Source organism: Pteropus alecto, unplaced genomic scaffold, assembly GCF_000325575.1.
Source record: "Pteropus alecto unplaced genomic scaffold, ASM32557v1 scaffold78, whole genome shotgun sequence".
Taxonomy (NCBI): domain Eukaryota; kingdom Metazoa; phylum Chordata; class Mammalia; order Chiroptera; family Pteropodidae; genus Pteropus; species Pteropus alecto.
The window spans coordinates 11,815,636-11,835,189 of record NW_006443124.1 but is presented as its reverse complement, the minus strand read 5'-3'; the positions used below and the strand labels follow the sequence as shown (position 1 = coordinate 11,835,189).

At 35.4% G+C, this 19,554-nt stretch overlaps 1 protein-coding gene and 1 pseudogene across 3 annotated transcripts in view; one reads left to right on the top strand and one right to left on the bottom strand.

Annotated features, from left to right (window-relative positions):
* Positions 1 to 19,554, bottom strand: part of FNIP1 (folliculin interacting protein 1) — a 103,581-nt gene that overhangs the window by 23,518 nt on the left and 60,509 nt on the right. Inside the window, exons 7-11 of one of the 3 annotated variants that reach the window (XM_006923164.3) lie at positions 13,213 to 13,296; positions 11,985 to 12,056; positions 9,329 to 9,464; positions 7,132 to 7,333; positions 3,474 to 3,559 (exon numbers count right to left, since the gene is read on the bottom strand). In XM_006923164.3, the coding sequence (XP_006923226.1) occupies positions 3,474 to 3,559; positions 7,132 to 7,333; positions 9,329 to 9,464; positions 11,985 to 12,056; positions 13,213 to 13,296 (580 nt within the window). The remainder of the gene's footprint in view (positions 1 to 3,473; positions 3,560 to 7,131; positions 7,334 to 9,328; positions 9,465 to 11,984; positions 12,057 to 13,212; positions 13,297 to 19,554) is intronic. The other 2 variants (XM_015598107.2, XM_006923165.3) reach the window with 2 other exon arrangements.
* LOC112472017 lies at positions 391 to 509 on the top strand (annotated as a pseudogene).

Genomic DNA, 19,554 nt, shown 5'->3' with positions numbered 1-19,554 from the left:
AGATAGAGCTACTGCCTAGCCCAGAGAAATGACAACCTCCTAACTCTTTCTGATATTTAAATATTTCACACTATATAAACAGATATACAGTCAACCTTGTGGTATTAAAATTTAATGGGGGGGACAGCAATTTGAGGTGGAAATGTCTGAATATGCTCCTTAGGGAATGATAATGAAAAATGGTTGAGCAACACTGCCCTAAAGTAAAGTTATCTAGTCTGTGTCTGATTTATGCAAAGAGCTCCAACCTGTATTTTGGTGCCTCACTCTCAACTACAAATGGGCAACCAAAATACTAATATATAGGGAGGGAGAGCCTCTGAGGAAAAAAAAAAGACACAGAAGATCAACCCAGGAGTGCCAGTTTCTAACAAAAAGAATTCAGGAGAGGTCTACAGCCATACCACTCTGAACAAGCCGAATCCCATCTGATCTTGGAAGCTAAACAGGGTCGGGCCTGGTTAGTAATTAGATGGGAGACCACCTAGGAAGACCAGGTGGCGTAAAAAATAAAAATAAATAAAAATAAATAAAAGAATTCAAGAGAGAAGAAACAGAAGAAAACAAATTATCAAAGAAAGTAGAATATTTACCAGAGCTGAGAAAAAACAAGATAGTGCTACCACTATACTGAGAGGCTAAAAGACTGAGGGACAGGTATAAACTCAAGGCAGAAAATAAATATGCTCTAAAATTGATAAACCAAGAAAGAGCTGCATTAAGTATACTGTTTAATAATACTGAAGTAAATAACAAAAGAAAGAGTTAAGAGGTAGAATGTTCTTGGGAAGTGAGAATGAGGATGGAGAGGTAGGGTAGTGTTCATTTATTTCCATTATTAGACCCTTCAGAATGTATATTTTTTTTCTTAACCATGTGAATATATTTTTTGATTAAAAGAAATACTGTATAAATGACTTGAGCCAATCGATTCATTTTCCATGAGTTTCATCAGCATAATAGTGTCTACTACAAACTCTATGTATCGTGGGCCAGAGCCAGATCACTAGCCCTAGTACAGTGGTCCACTGAGGACACACACGCTTAAAGATATGCACTATAACCTCAGAGTGTAGCAGGTGCAAAGAAGGCAAAGAAATTAAGTATGCAGCTGTGCTTCTCATTATATACAACTCTGGTGTCATTAACAACCTAGAAGTAATCTTGCTTTTTTCTCCTACTAATAGTTACATCTTACCCTTCGCTAGTAAGAAGGGCAAGGATTTTCAGTCATCTGATCCCTTCTTTTCCCTGGTATGTCCCTAGAGAAAGACTCCTTAGTTGTAAGGGAATGGGGGTCATGACTTAGTTTTCTTTGATATGCATACAGTCTAGGTCAAAGTCCAAGGACCTCACCTGTACCAGGAAGCAATGCTAGCTAAAATATACTTCCTGCTTCTCTAGGTTTCAGAGTTTCTGTATACATGTGAATCATTTCCTTCCTCTTCTCAACTGCTCAAAACTCATTAATCATCTGGCCTCAAATAATCACATACTTAAAAAATTATCTAATTGCCAATTTTTAACAACCACTTCATTTTTAAATTGTATGACAGTCTCAATATTTGTAGTAATATTCTATAAAGTTGACATAAACAATGAATTAGTGAACACTGAATCACTGTTCCTAGGGGAAATACAGGGTTAAGGTTCCTGTGAGTCTCTGGTCACAACACTTTCATCAACCCATCAATACATAATCTTGTTTTATGAGGGGTTCTGTATATACTGTTTAATATTTAATATACTGTTGATTCATTAACATTGAGTTCACAGCCAACAACACTATGACTCACACCTGCATGAAGCTTACTCAGCACAAATATTTTTCTCCGTAAGGCACATCACAGCGTTCCTGCACTTAGTAACATTGGAGAGCATTTCAGCACTATGCTTGAGGGCCGTTTTTAATAGCAAAATCACTAACAAAAATCAAAATATGCTTTAAAAAAAGTGGCACTAAATATTTGTCAAACAGGACACTTGTTTACTGAATGAGAGCTAAAACAAGAAATTGGAGCATTGTCTTGTTTGACCTCATCTGGGAATGTGTGTTTAGAGCCACTCAAATTTTTCACTGCTCTGTGCATGTCCACAGATGATCATAAAAGCACTATATTTTGGGGTTTTAAATAAATTTTAGCAAGTAGGTGAATTCACAAATACAGATTCTGTAAATAATAAGGACCAACTTACGTATTAAAGTATTTCTACAGATATACCCCTTAATAAAAATTTTGAGTTAATAAAGTATTTTTAAGATATTGTAAGAATGCTTAACTGACTTATATAACCTTTCAGATTCACAGTGACTGAAATAAAATACACTAATACAAAAGGGAAGGTACACAATCATGACATATATTTTCAATGATTTTATAACTCACACATGTTGTAAATTCCAGGTAATCTTAAAATTCTAAGGCTAGGCCATTCATCCTACCTTATTACCAAAGCGATTAACTCACAGGCATTTAATTCAACTTTTTAAAAATAAAAATCCTGTTTATAAGCTAAAAGCAAAATCAGCATTTTACTAAGAATGAGTCTTATGACAATATTTACTATTCTGGTAACTTCAGCTGGATCTATAATGACAGTGTTTCCTCAGAGCTCAAACAGGTCTGGACTCTTGGCCTTCTGCCACAAAGCTTGTGACTGCAGAAAAGAAACTGTAATCCAATAATGTAAGTAATAGCTCCAAGTTCAAGGGCAAAGATTCATTACCATGTAAAACTACAAAATGTAAAACTCAAAAATAATATTGCAGGATTCTTTCAGGCAAGTAAATAAAAAGTCTATATATCTCTCCAGTCTGAAGGAAGACTGGGAGGATAAAGAAGACCTGAAATGACTCTCTTAGAGGGAGATAGACATCAGTCATTTAGAGTGACTCCCAATGTAGTTCATATGCAGTATGTTTGCTTGCCATAATCAGAGCACAGTTAAAGCAGTTGTTGGAGCGTCAGGCACAAGCTTTGTTCTACCAAGAAAACACTGGCAGAAGAAACACTATTTGTTTTGCCATATCTAGAGAAAGGATCAAGCAATAGTTATGTGGAACATCAAGTTCATATTCTCTATATCCATGTGTTCTTGTATTCCAGGTATCTGAGAACATCTGATTACTACTACTGGTTAAATAACACTTAACCAGTCCCTACATCTAGGAGCCCAGGAGAGGACAAAGCACATTTCTCCTGGAATAAGGGTCTCTTCTGGTCATATCTGATTGTCTAACAGTTCAATACTAAAAATCATACCACTGATGGCTCCCAAATGTGCCATCCCAAGCACATTTGATATTTAATGATATAGGAACCAATGGCCTACTGAATTATACCCTCATTCGACTATGTGACAAAGAAATTTAAAGAATTTAATTTTAACAGAATATGTTAAAGAAAATAAATAAATCTTCCTGTGTACACTGCAAAACAACTTTATATTACGAAAAACTGGAGAATATGTACCTGAATTCATTCAGGGCATCAACTATTCGATTATAAGCCAAACTCCTCTGGCTGGCATCAGTGGATCTCCGGCTCATTTTCATAGCCTTGAAAGCAATCAAATAGTTAATTCTTATACTGATCACGGGCAAAATATAAAAGAAAAAGAAAAAAAAAAGCGAAGTCATATATTTCCATAACACTCAACCACTATTCTTATCTAGAAAGATATAAAGAAGACACACATTTACTGTGGCTTTCTCTAATGTATCTTAGGTCATTAATGATCATAAGAAAATTCAAATTTTTCAAGTGTTAAATCTCTTACTGTAACTGTCAAACCATAAAATGTCAACACACAAAGAAACTGATGTTGACAGTTTCTGGGTTACATAAAACTATTCTTTTTTTCCAAACAGCAGAAAACACAATAACTCAGTAATAACAGCTCATGTTTCCTCTAATATTTCACAAATAATGGTTCTGTTAAGGAAATCTTTTTTTTAAGATCTGAAATATAAAAATTCTACTTATGTCAAGTTATTAGTAATATTTGCTTTCTTAAAAACATATTTAGCCATAGTTGAGAAACCTTGCTTTGGGTAGAAAAAAGGGTATCAGGATTAGAATATGGATGTCAGAAAGAACTTTGTAATTTTTTAAATGTTTAAAAGAATGTAATTCCGTATTACTTATATAATTACAAAGTAATTTTTAAAAAATTTTTAAACATATATTTAACAAAAGATCAAACTAGTTCAGGCCAAAATCATGTTCATGTATATAGAAAAGCTTCACAGGCTAAAAGTGAAACTTAATTTTATATTTTTACAAACTGTTGAGAGATTCCCAATTTATAAAGAAGTAAAAATTTGGGGCTAGAGTTGAGTAGTATTCTTTCTTAATTTTCAGCAATAAAAATGTTTAATTAAATTATAGATCTCAAAAGGTATCACTTTTTTAAAAAGTGATAATTTGAAAACTGGCCTTAGAAGATAACTTCTGTGGATAGTCTCATGTTTACTACATTCTATTATTAACAACTGTAGAACTTTTAAAATTAAGTTCTATACTATTCATTCATTCAGCTTTATCTTTCAGCTTTGATAAGAAATGAGATGTTAAACTTGAACAAATATTCAGACAACTGTAAGTACTGCAATGTACTCTTTAGGTTACAGAATGGTCAAAGCATTAGAACATTTGAAGTCATCTTTAATGAGTTCCACAGTGACTAATATTTCAAGGTTTATACAAAGCTTGAAATGCTTCTTCCAGTAACTCAAAATGTCAGTTCAGCTACAGCTAATTACTATGTGTATTGACTCTGGCAAGAATAGACTACAAAAAGGGACAGCAGCCAATTGAAGAAATCTGTCACCAGTTTCTAACTCCTGAGAGTGAGTGAAAAATGGCCTTTACTCACTTGTTTAGTATTGCTAATGATGTATTTGTCTTTTTGATAGACTTACATTGAGGAACTAACATTAGTGTCTTCTCTTGAGGCAGATGATTCTGAAATGCATCTTCTACTTCCTGAACCATTTTAATTGGCCTTCCCATCTCTCGCCTCTTATTCTAGTCTGTTTTAGACATAGTGCAAATTAATCTTCCTAAAGCACAATTTGGAGACAGCCTTAAAAACAAAGGCAAAACTCTGGCAAGCATTCTAGAGTCTTTGATCTGGTCCCCGTTAACTCTGTCAGACTTCTCCTCCTTAATGTTCTTTCTCTTCCACATACTGTCACAGGGATTAAGAACTTTACGTATATCAACTGATTCACTGGTTCAACTTCCAGGAATCTCTTCTAAAATATAATCTGGAAAACTTACCAATATGTTAACAACACTGTAGCTATAATTGTGAAAAAGTAAAAATGGCCTAATAGAAAAATTGTTACTCTGAGGAAAGCCACTAAAATATATTTAAGAACAATTTATAATGACGAGAAATGTGTATGTTACAATGATGAGTTTAGTTTTTTTTAATGAGTTTTTAAAAATAGGCATATAACTAAGCAATATGAACAGAGCACAATTCCAATCAAGTAAAATGGATAAGAGGCCTGGATAACACTTTCAGCAAAATGTTAATTATTTTTAGGTGGCAAGGATATCAATTTTTCTTGCTATTGCTATATCCAATTTCCAAAATTTTATGTTTAAAAAATCCTACACATCGTTAAAATGCAGTCCAAATGAAACATCTTCTCAACAGGAAGTCATTTTTCTTTCCTATGAACTCCTAAAAACCTTGGCTTATTCTTCTTTTTTGGTTATCCTTATACTCTATCTTGTATTCACAATTTTCTTACCTTACGTAAGTTTATCATATAAACTATCAGCAGACTTTGACAAAATTGATCAACCCTAACTTCTTAAAAACACTTTCTTCACTTGAATCCCTCTAAAAAGTATTCTCTCGTTTTCCTTCCTACTTAGATGGTAGATCCTCAGTCTTCTCTCTTCAAATTTTAACTGCTGAAATGCTCCACAAATCAAGCCTAGGATATCCGCTCCTCTTTCTCTCAATCAGTTTCATGGCTTTAAATACCATCTGTACACTGGTGACTGTCCAGCTTGGACCTTTCCCGTAAACTCTAGACTCATATAACCACTTGGATGTCCAAGAGGCACCTCAAACATACTCCTGATCCACCATCTGTTCCATCTGCAGTTTTCCCAATCAAGTACTGGCAAGTCCATCCTGCTTACTGCTCAAATGAAAATTCATGAGTCAACCTGTATTGTTCTCTTTCTCTTACACAGCCCAAATCAGTACATCAGCTAATTTCATTAGCTATTTTCAAAACATATCCAGAATCCCACCACTTCTCACCAATTCCACCACAAAATTGGTTTGAATGTCCATCATCTCTCACCTAGATTATCACAACAGCCTCCTAACTGGTCCCACAATATCCACCTTTGCTCCTGGAAATCTATTCGCCACCAGCATTAAGAGTGATTCTCATAAATAATGTCATTCATACACTCAAACCCTCCAAAGTTTTTCCATCTTTCTTAAGAGTACATGCCAATACTCTTACAATGGTATCTTACAAAGGCCCTGCACGATCTTGTCTTACTTCTAACCCAACTACTTTGGCTTTCTTACTGTTGCTCAAATATCAGGCTTATTCCTGACACAGGACCTTTGACCCTGCCTATAACATTCTTCTCTCAGGTAGTTGTAGCTCACTTCCTTCATATCTCTGGACAATATGTCATTTTATCAGGAGGCTTCCACACTAGCCTGTAAAAATTAGCAATCCTTCTATCCATCATTCCTTATCAATCTTTCCCTGTTTTATTTTTCTCCACAGCCCTTATTCCCACCTCGCAGCTTTATGTATTCATTTATTTGTTGTCCCATGAGGTCAGAAGTGTTGTTTTTTTCACATCTTATCTTTAGTTGCTAGAATAATGCCTGCTACACTATGGGCCTTCGAATATTTATTTATTGAATGAATAGATGCATGACCTTAGATCTTTTATTAGGCAGCAAGCTCTTTAAAAAGAGCTGAAGTCTATTTTGCAACCCCCAGAGCACTCTGCAGGGTGCACGCACGGTGCCTGTTAAGTTTTCCGCCAAATGAATAAACATGATGGTAAAACGGGAATACAATTCAAAGGAAAATAAAGGAGGTAAACAAGCCAACAACATGACTACGCTTACCTGTTCTATTGCACTCTTTAATTTGTTCATGTGGCTTTCAAAGAGAGGAAAGTGTGAAAAAAAGAATTCATTAAATTTATTATTTTCATCTTCATCTTTGGATAATGAAAAGATTACCCCGATAGCAATCTTCTTTTTCCTCACAATTCCTGGGTTAGGGCCACAGCTTTCATCTGACAGATTAAAGCTTTCTTCTATAGACCTTAAAAACAAATGTAAAAAATTTTAAAAACATATAACAATGATTAAATACACAATTCAATCTCCTTGTTAATGAAATGTAGGCAAGCTAAAGGTCTTCTGCTGTTTTATCGAGTAAATCTAAAAATTCACATCAATTGTATATCTCTTTGAGAGAAATCTACTGGCTATTCCTTCATGATCCCATTTTTATAAGAAATTTTAAGAGTCAGACAGAACATTTTGAAAAAAAAAAAATAATTTCAATACATAACCAACCTAAATATGCTTGAAATTTAAGGTACAATCTCTTCACTGTTTTAGAATCTACTTGTTTCTTCTTTTGATTGCAGTGGTAAAATCAAAGATGAAGGAATAAAGGGAATGAGTAAAGGAGAACTTTTATTATCTATAGTTATACTTTACACAGACTAAAAAAAGATCTTTCAATAATGAATTAACTTGCCAAAACAGAAACAGGAAAAACTAAAATATCAAAACATGCAGTACATGGATCAAAGTCCTAACACAGGAGTTAAAACTATAAAACTCTTAGAAGAAAACATAGGATAAAAGCTTCATGACATTGGATTTGGTAATGATTCCTTGGATATCACACCAAGCATGAGCAACAGAAGAAAAAAGTGATAAATTGGACTGCATAAAAATTAAAAACAGTTGTTCATGAAAGGATACTATCAACGGAACAAAAGGCAACCCATGGAATGGGAGAAAATATTTGCAAAGCATTTTTCTGATAAGGCAGGAGTCCGTCAACTCCTGGGCCACACACTGGTACTAGTCTGAGGCCTGTTAGGAACCAGGCTGCACAGCAGGAGGTGAGTGGTGGGCAAGCGAGTGAAGCGTCATCTGTAGTTGCAGTTGCTCCCCAGCGCTACCATCACCACCTCAACTCCACCTCAGATCATCGGGCATTAGATTCTCATAGGAGCACCCGTCCCTGGTACCAAAAAGAGACCACTGCGATAAGGGATTGATATCCAGAATATATAAATAACTCCTACAAACTCAACAACAAAAAAACAAACAACCTGATTTAAAAATAGACAAAGCACTTGAATAGACATTTCTCCGAAGATGATACACACATGGCCAATAAGCACATGAAAACATGCACAACATCACTAGTCATTAGGGAAATGCAAATCAAAACCACATTGAGTGATATCACTTCACACCTATTAGAATGGCTATCATCAAAAAACCCCAGAAAATAACAATTGACAACATGTGGAGAAATTAGAACTCTTATGCATTTCTGGAACATAATACGGTGCAGCCACTTTGGAAAACAGGACAGAGATTCCTCAAAAACTTAAAACACAGAATTACCGTATGATCCAGCAATTCCACTTCTACCCAAAAGAATTGAAAGCAGAGATTTTAACTAGTATTTGTATACCCATGTTCATCCCAGCACTATTCAGAACAGACAAAAAGTAGAAACCCAAATGTCCATCAACAGGCAAATGAATAAAAAACTGTGGTATATATATACATGGATCATTATTCAGCCATAAAAATATGAAATACTGATTCATGCTACATGGATGAATACTTAAGACATGCTAAATGAAATAACCAGAAATAAAAGGATAAATACTGTATGATCTGCTTATATGAGATATCTAGAGTAGTCAAATTCATAGAGACTAAAAATAGAATGCCAGGGGCTAAGGTAAGAAAGGAATGGGGAGTTATTGTTTAATGGGTACAGAGTTTCAGTTTAGGGAGATACGTAAGTTCTGGACCGGAATGGTTGCACAATATGAAGGTACTTAATGCTGCTGAACTGTATACCTGACAATGGTTAAAATAGTAAATTTTACATTATGCATGATTTGCCACAATAAAAAATGCAATATATTTTAACTGTTTAAGTTCCAGATTTAAAATACACAAAATGCAAGTCCAGACTCTAAAAAAAAAAAAAATCATATAAAATTATGTTTAAGGAACTATGCATTCTTGTTGTAAATTGTAGGTTTCAACGTACCATCTAGGAAATACCCCATTCTCCAAACTTGTTGTTTGGCTGCGTCGCCAACGTCGTTGGTAGCTGCTGGCACAGCTTCGGGTAAGTGAGGAGTTTGGGGAGGGAAATGGTGTAATAAGCAAGCTGCTGAGAGATGCTGTCAAGTCAGAATAAGAACAAATATAATGTATAAGTCGATCATAACTAAGTATAAAAAATTTTTTTTAACAAATTTAAGAAAGGTTACTCAAATTTTTTAAAAAATAACACTGTTGGAATGAGGTCCCAGAGGAGAAAAATTATATAGTAACAGTGTGTTAGTAAGAGATTCTAAGACAAAATCCCCTTTTGACATCTTACCCCCACCTCTGAAGAAAACGCTACTTTGAAACAAAGCATTATCCTTTGGGCCGTGAGACTGTCCCTTAGCTTATCTAACCCCTTAGTTCTTAAAGAAAATACGATGCAATTCAAATTTAATGCAGCAGTTAGATTTTAAAAACAAAAGCTAAATTTGAAAATAAGTATCTAGATGTCATTTAAAGATACCATTTAAAAGTCCTTATGGTTTGCTTGTGCACAGATGATCAAGCCTCCAAATTCTCAGCCACTTTAAATAATAACCATGTATCTACCTATTAAACCCTCAAAAAGGGAAAATCCTATAAACTGCTCCCTGGAGCATTCTAAGGGGTGACAGACATTCCAACAGGGTTCACGCTAATTATAACTGCTGTGTTCCCTAACGGGATTATTTCTTTCCTGAAACCCTTCTCTGCAATCCAAAAACTCTGTTCTTTGCTAGGGTGTCAAAAGCTACAGCCTTTTATTTTCCCTTGGGCTAGGAATCCTCTCCTTCCCTGCACTGGACATTAGGGCTTGCTTTTGTTTGGCAATATTTTAGAGTCCCATCTTCATGATTATACACTGAAAATTTGTCAAGTATTATCATCATCTATAAAAAGGTACATGCCACATGCTATATCATTTTGGACACCAGGACTGAAAACTAAGAGACCGACATCATGATGATCTGTTCATGTGAATTCTCTCTGACAAATTCAGTGATAAAGGGGAGAGCTTTATGTACCATGCAAACATCTGGACCACCAATGAATTAGTTCTAAACTACTTTCTTGAAAAGACCACATTTCATCAATGACTATTTTAAAACTTTGTGGTCTGAGATAAGACTGGGTATGTATAACTAATCTGGGTATGGTTTCAGTGAAAAAGCAAATGTTACTCTAAATCTGGAAAAGCTATGTTTTACTAAATTCTGACATTGAAAATAACCCTATTAGAAAAAAGAAGAAAATACACAATATGTGAATTTAATGGCTTAAAGACACCTTATAGAACAGTCTACCCAGGCCTTTCAATTTATAGCTGAAGAAAATGAAGTATAGAGATATGAATTTATCATCTCCAAAATCCTGGATAAAATAATGAGAATTAAATTCCTGCCACATAAAACTAAATCTCTAGATTACACAGAATGTAAGGTAGTAAGAGAAATATACTCTAGATTAGTTCTGAAGAACAAAAATAACAATTAGAAAAACCCAGAAAAGAAAGATGAGATTATCTGAAAGATGTAGACTTTTTATATTAGAGCAGTAGTTCTCAACTCTAGTTGTCCATCAGAATCAGGTGTTGAGTTTTTCACGTTGTTTTGTTTCTCAAATGTGGATGTCCAAGACTTTCTCTAGGCTAAATCAGTGTCTTTATGAGTAGAGTTCAGGCATCTGAAGAAAATTTTTGAAACTTATTGTTATTCTAATGCAAACCTAGGGATTACGATATATGGCAAATTTGGACTTCCCATCTAATGTGACATATAATGTGACAACACACAAGGATAAACAGAGTGAATAAAGTTTATCATACTTGACAATAATTGACACCTAAGATTACTCCTTTTTTCACTAACACTGATCTCTGGGCCATGACAAACACTTTTCTTTTTAAATGAAATGTCCTTCTTCTATGCCTTTGCCTAGATAACACCTATATATTTTCCCAGACATAACTCAAGTATTATCCCTTTGTAAAGCATTATTGACTCCCTACCCCTTCCCCAGACTGCTTGGTGCCTTCTCTCTGAACCTCTTTGCACAGGTCTGTCACAGAACATATCATGCAATGAACTATGACAGATAATTTTCCAGACTCTTAGTAGATTCTGCTCCGTAAGGTAGAATCTGGGTTTTACTTTTTCTTTTTCTTTTATTCAATAAAAGTTTGTTAGGCAAATGTTGGGACAGTTCATATTTGAAAGAAATATGTATAAGATTAGCTCAAAAAGCCTAAGTCTTTCTGGGCAAGAGACAACCTGACAATTTAAACTCTAGTTAGGAGCCAGCTGATGTAAGCAAATGTGTTTCTTCTACTATGCTATCTAAGCAATCTCTTGAGCAATGCTTTTTGTCTTGTACTGGCTAAGCCTAAGCCACTGTGCATTCACCCAAGCCATGCTCCACCAGGCACATTTAATAGTAAACGTGAACATTTTTAAATTTAAAATCTTACTGTTTCTCTAATTCTCTTGTAATATCAACGCTAGAAAACTGTATACATAAAATTGAATGATAAAGTCAAAGATAAAAAAAAGAACCAATGTCAGCTAATAGTTATCTCATAAAAAAACTAGATTAATACATGAACCTGGCATTACCAGAGCGTGCGATGCCACTGTCTCTATCCTCATTCAGCTCTCTTCCAGGCATGTCCATTGGGTTACTGTGGACTGTGAATCAAGACAAAACTATCAGTTATAAAATGTATTGCTATTCAGGTTGACATTGTTCCTTTTAAAATAGCAAACTAATTCATGCTCATCTCATTGCATTCCTTTATTTTTTTCAATAGCATGGCACAAACCCAACACCAAGAGCTATTATTCAGTTGAACAAGCTTTGAGATATGATGGTTTGACATATAATATGAAAATAATCTATAATAGCTAATGAAGCAAAGGTGACTAAAGTAAGTATTTTAGAAGCATATTCAAGGGAGATATTCATAATATATTATTAAATGAAAAAAAGGTAAGCTACTGAACAGTAAGAATGATGATCGCTGGGGCTAAGTGATAGGTGTATCACAGTTCACTCTATCCTTCTGTCTACATTAATGTATGTTTTAAAATTCCCCATAATAAAAAAGTTTAAGAAAATTGTTTGAAATAGTACATTCCCAATTTTGTTTAAAAAAAAAGAGGTTATTTCTGGCTAACAGATGGCAGACATATTTTTTGCCTATTTTTCATATTTTCCAAATTTTCTATAATGAATATTGTTCATCTCTCTTATTTTTAAGGAAAATATTAATTAAAACAAGAAGTTGGATACAACTTCTTGAATACTGAAGCATGAACATACTTGATCACCAGTTTAATGATATAAACAAATACATATACCTTTAACAGAACAATTACAATGGTGCTTGTTCATCTAAATCTTAGCTCCAAGAGAAATCATTCTTATGGAATAGTGAAAATCAGACATTTTACAATAATAATAAGATAGTATATTTTCTACAATTGGTGAACTATGGTACAAGCTACTCAGCCATGGAAACAAGGCAGTGTCATTAGAAATTCCAACTGGATTATAATAATATTCATACTAAAATTTGATTTGGCAGAGTTAAAATCATTATTACATAATGATATAAGAAATGGCAAACTGAAATTTCATGAAAATGTCAATTCCACTGATAAAGTTCCTGGGAACTTCAAGAACATACTCAGTAGAAATGAATTAAGTCCTTGCACTTCCCAAGTGATGTTTTCTTAACTGCACCCTCCCAAGTGCATTTATTTACTCCCTTGATTCCACAGCTGATCTACAGTTCCAGCTGCTGGCACACCGACTAGTCCACCCACACAGCACATGGCAAACCTGCAAAGAAAGAGGCACTCCTGATCAGGCGGAGCGGGCCCTGCTCAGAGAACGCCCGCCTGGGGCTGCAGAGCTGTGAAAGACCTACACGGCAAAAACGCAAAACACGTGTGAAAGGGGCTGTCAGAGAAGCCGCAGTGCGTCAGGAGTCAAAGGTGAGGTAGGCAGCACAAAAGCAGACCAACAGATATAGACAGCAACTTATAAATGAAATAGGAATAACTTAAGAAAGTTTCCCTCTTTTGAAACAAAATGGTTTCCCTCTGATCATGGCTTATGTCAAACAATTTCATGACTATTTATTAATAAATTTGTATATAATAATAAAAATAATCTTCCACTGTACAAGGTTAAAATTATTTTAAGTGTTCAATCCTTTCTAATCTTATATTGTTTTTAAAGATCCAAAAAAGCACAGAATTTGACCTTTGCCTAATAAATTTATCTTTTAAAAACTCAGTTTTAAGATGACAGTATTCTCCTGCAACAGCAGTAAGGAGAAAACCACTTAATTGCTTGGCTGAGAAAAAATAACACAACACACAACAAAGAGCAAATATAGAAAAGGGATCTATTGACGAATAAGTATGAACATAGTTATTTTCTAACCTAGTGATAAGTTACAATGTAATGGAAGAAACTAAACTTCCTAGACCAGGGATCAGCCATCAAGGAAGCACCCCACCAATGCAGCCTGTCAGGGTCAGACTCCTGGCTGTGGAAGAAAAGTGGCTACTGCACACTTGACCTAGAGAAGATATCAGAGTCTAAAAGACCCAAAAAGGGCAACATACCTGCTAGTTACTCTTTCTTAATCAAGATGGCCTAAAGAGCCACCTAGGAGGTTTACCTAGGACAGAATAGGGGGCTTTCTGTTTTAAAAAGTGAAAACATAATTTTCAAATTGTCAATAGACATTTTTCTATAACCAGAATTTTTATAATTATAGTGCATATGCAGCAATCCCTCCAAGTTTTATTGTTCAGTACTCCCTTCAAGACTTATCTGTTCTGCCTTTTGAGCCACGCTTCTCTTGCTCAGGCCTGCTTCCACTTCTGGAAATGTACTTTCCCTTCTAATAAAGTTTTTCATTTCTACTGTAAAAACAACAACAACAACAAAAAACTTATCTGTTCTCTTCAAACTTCTCTCTTACCTCTTCCTTACTCTCCACGTGACTTTGTCCCGTACAGTCAAATACAGATGCATATGTGTATGTGTGCACATACACAGAATTCACCAGATGAGAACTCTCCTTTTCCTACCAGGCCATCTCCAAGCTTAATCAAATTCTCACCCATCCTCACCCTCCTTCCTGCATGAGCAGTAATAACAGGTAACATTCAATCCTTACTATGTGCTAGGAGCTTATTCAGTGAAAAATCTTGAGAGGTACCTCCCTCCCTTCCAAAGCTTATCCTTCTAAATCAGCTAGGACCTTCGAAAATCTGTTTGCCAAGTGTCACCTCTATCTTTAACCTCCTTAAAACCTCCTTTTCCATCAACATTTAAACTCAGTCAAAACTATTCTCCTTTCTCACCATATATCTAATTCTACAATTTAATAGTTCTTAAAATGTGGTCCCCAAAGACCCCAGGGGAGTCTCCACAACCCTTTCACAGCAGTTCTGTGAGGATCTTCCCTTTCCTACCACGTATCAGTGTGAGACTAGATTTTCTGTATACACTTCAATCAAAACATCACAAGAGACTGAATACAGAAGCAAATATGAGAATCTAGCTATCTTCTAGCAAGCCAAACATTCAGGACATCTGCAAAAATATAAAACAATGCTATTCTTTAACTAAATTATGTTTGTCTTAGAAAATAGTTATTTAAAAACATGTTAATTATAGTTACATGAAACAGGTTATTAGTGCTATTTTTTAATTACTAAATAAATATTTTTAAATTTTCTGCTTTATTTTCTAATACAGGATATATCAATAAATGTAACCCATATAAACGAAAGTTCTTTGTGGCTCTCAATAATTTCTAAGTGTTTAAAGGGGTCCAAAGACCACAAAATTTGAGAATCACTGCTTAATATCTTGGAAAAAACACTTTCTGATCTCTCCTCAACTCTGGCTTTTATTCTCCTCACTGCAACTGCTCACATAGGCCACCAAAAGCCTGTTGCTTAATGCAATCTGGCATTATACTTTGAACTTTCCTCCTCAGTTTCCATAACATACTAAGTTTTTTCCTCAGTATCCTTTTTGTGCTTTTCTTCCCCTACTCCTTTAAAGCCTGCATTCCCCTGGGTCCCATCCCATTCTCATTCTTCGCATTTCCTAGGTCATCCCATTAATTCTTATGTTTTCAATTATCATTTACATGGTAAAGATTTTCATATCCGTGGTAGATATAGCTAACTGCCTAACAAAGAACATAATATCAAGTTGTGTCGGGAACAGCTGACAGCTAGGGACCATATTTCTCAAATCTCCTTACAGATAGGTAGAGTCACATGATTAGTTACCACCAATGGAATGTGAACAAAAGTAATGGATGTCACTTACAGGCTGTAGTGGTCATAAAGTGGGCATGTCTTCTCCACACTTAATCCCTCTCACTGGGTTGGGGCAACTGAGCACAACTGTGGGGTAAGTACACATGTTGAAGGAGGGAGAACTCCAAGGAAGGAAAGAGTCTGGACCTCTAAAACATGGTTTCAAGGAAAACTGCTTACCAATGAGGAATATCCTTTTGAACGTTACATGATTAAGAAAAAAACCTCTATTGTTTTAAAATTATTACATGTTCATTAGTTTTTATGTTACAGCAACTACTACTACAATATATCTATCTACCTAACTAAACGTAACGGATAGCTTCACTTGACTATCCCACTGCTACTTCCAATCCACCATGCCTGAACCTAAAATCATCAATTCCCAATTTCTTCTGTTCCTCCCAGTGAATGGCACGAATATCCATGCAATTGCACAACAATTACACAACCGATAGCACAGTGCCCCTTTTAATTCCTCCTTTTCCCCTCATCTCTTCTATCTAATTAACAACCCCTGTCCACTCTGTTTCCCTAAATGAATCTTCAACAACTCTCTAGGCTCACTGACACAATCTTACTTTAGGTCTCCATTATGTGTCACTTGGATTAGCAAAAGAGCCTTCTAATACAGGTCCTTCTTCAAGTCCACTGACTTACTTGAATCCATTTCCAGTGCAACTAAAATATTCTTTTGCTGAGATAAATCTGAAGTGATTATATTTCTACACAGGCATACCTCATTTTATTGCACTCCACAGGTATTGTGCTTTTTACAAATTGAAGGTTTGTGGCAACTCTGCATCAAGCAATTCTATTGGCGCCATTTTTCCAACAGCATTTGCTCACTTCATGTCTCTGTGTCATATTTTGGTAATGGCCACAGTATTTCAAACTTTTTCATCATTATTATGGTGATCTGTGATCAGCGATCTTTGATGTTACTATGGTAATTGTTTTGAGACACCATGAACCATGCCCATATAACGACAAATAACCAACAGACGTTGCATGTGTTCTGCCGGCTCCACCAACCATCTCTCTCTATTCCAAGACACAACAATGTTGAAATTAGGCAAATTAGTAACCTATAATGACCTCTACGTGTTCAAATGAAAGAGTCGCATGTAAAGCTAGAAATGATTAAGCTTAGTGAGGAAGGTATGTTGAAAGCCAAAATAGGCCAAAACCTAGGCCCCTTGCCAGTTAGCCAAAATATGAATGCAAAGGAAAAGTTCTTGAAGGCAATTAAAAGTGCTACTCCAGTGAACATAAGAATGATAAGAAAGCGAAACAGCCTTATTGCTGATATGGAGAAAATTTTAGGGTTCTGGATAGAAGATCAAACAGCTATAACATTCTCTTAAGCAACCAGCTACAACATTCTCTTCAGCAACCACCATCCTGATCAGTCAGCAGCCATCAACAATGAGGCAATACCCTCCAACCAGCAAAAAGGCTCAAATGATGGTTAGCATTTTTAGCAACAAAGTATTTTTAAATTACAGGTATGTACATTCTTTTTTAGACATAATGCTATTCCACATGTAACAGACTATACTACAGTATAAACGTAACTTTTATATGTACTGGGAAACCAAAATATTCACGTTACTTGCTGTATTGAGATATTTGCTTTATTGTGGTAGTCTGGAACTAAATCAGCAGTATCTCTGAGGTATGCCTGTATTCTGAAAACTCCTCTGCGTGGCCTTAAGAATGCACTGCAAAGATCTCTGGCTATAACAACTGTAATTGCCAAAGCACCCTGGCCACTGTATTCTGAAATCCACTGCCACCTTTGTGCAAGTTTACATGTCCCACTGGCTGCTCCTAGCCAGTAACTGAACATAGCAGATATAGTAAGTCAGGCCCATTTTGGCAAGAAGTGGGTCTCTTCTGACAACCAATTGTGACTCAGACTTGCCAATGTCCTTACCAAACCTTCCTTGGATTATATGGCAGGCTGCGCACTTCCACTCAGCCTTCGATTCCTCTCTTTCACTTGGGGTCAGACCTGCATCACAGTCAGGGCTCTTTTAACCCTTCCCAGACCCCTTCTCATTCTCTCTCTCACAGTCATAAAATCCTTGCATGTTTAATCTTGTCTAAGCACCTATTAAACAACAGGTGGAGGACCCAAACTAACACACCCTCTCCGGTACCCAGAGCTCAAAGCCTAAGCCTAAATTCCTCAGTACGGCCCCCCATGCCCTTTGTGATTTGGCTCTTGTTAACATCTCTCTTTTGATTTCCTTTACTCCTATTTTGTGCTCCACCCACACTAATTTATTCACATTCCTTCAATGTTCTATGATCTCTTATCTATAGGTCTGTGCACACGCAATTGCTTTTTCCAAGAATATTTCTTTCCCCACCATCAGGGTAATCCTTTTTATGCCTCAGTTGTTCAAGGAAGCCTTCCTGACTCTTCAGGATTGAATCAGGTGATCTATCACACCATGTTCTATTAGTTCTATCGCACCATGCTCTTAGTTCTGGCCAAGAATTAACTACTATAATTATTACTTGTCTGACTCTCACTAACTAGAATTCCACTGAGGTAGGAACTGTGCCCAGTTCACCACTGTGTCTTCAGGGTCTAGCAGAGTGCTCCGGATATAATAGGTGCTTAATAAATATTTACAGACTAATTGCAAATTTAGAGAAAATAAGAAAGGGTACTCAAATATTCTTGATTCACAATAAGACTATGTAAGTAAAAGACATTCATTATTTAAAGTCTGTACTTTGTTAAATGGATTTCCTATTCCATATTAAAACAGGGAAGATGAGTATATTTGACATTTATAGTGTAATTTACTTTTCTAATAATAAATTTGTATTATTAAAATAAATAACTTTTAATAAGCTCCTTTAGCTTTGAAGTGTCAAATGATAAAAAAAAAGATTCGGTTATTTCCTTGTCACATTTTTACTTTGTTAAAACCAATAGAATAATCAATCAAGATAAAAGCAGAATTTCTATTTTTCTACAAAACACACACAAGCCTGACACTGAAACTATAACTAGCTCAGATTGAGTACTTAATAAATGGCTGCTCATTTAAATGAACATGAATTATAAAAAATGATAGAAGGTTACACTGTTCAAGTTGGAAGAAAAAACTATTACCTACTAATACATAACTAATACATATTAAAATTAATTACAAATAAAAATTCTCACGCAACAGGGATTGAGAGAAATACTCATCCTATTCCAACTGCTGTCTACTCTCTGACACACTATAGTTCTTTATGCACTAGAAATATGGTCAGCAGAAATTTAGTTGAGCTTTCTAGGATAACACAAATGACCAGAAATTTTAGAAACAATACGTGACTTTAAAATGTTGAACTTAAAAAGGAACCCTCATACACCATTAGTGGGACTGCAAATTTGTACAGTCACTATGGAAAACAGTATGGAGGTTCCTCAAAAACTAAGAATTGATTTATCATATGATCCCTCTACTGGGTATTTACCCCAAAGACTTGAAAACCCATATCTGAAAAGACATTTGCACACCAATGTTCACAGGAGTTTTGTTCACTATGGCCAGGACATGGAAGCAACCAAAGTGTCTTATGATAGATGATTGGATAAAGAAGCTGTGGTACATATATACAATGGAATATTAACCATAAGAAGAGATGAAATACTGCCATTTGCAACAACATAGATGGACCTTAAGATAATCATGCTAAGCGAAATAAGCCAGACAGAAAAAGCTGAAAATCACATGATATCACTTATATGTGGGATATAAACCTAAAAGCAACAAAGGAACAAGACAAACAAAGACTCATGGACATGGACTATAGA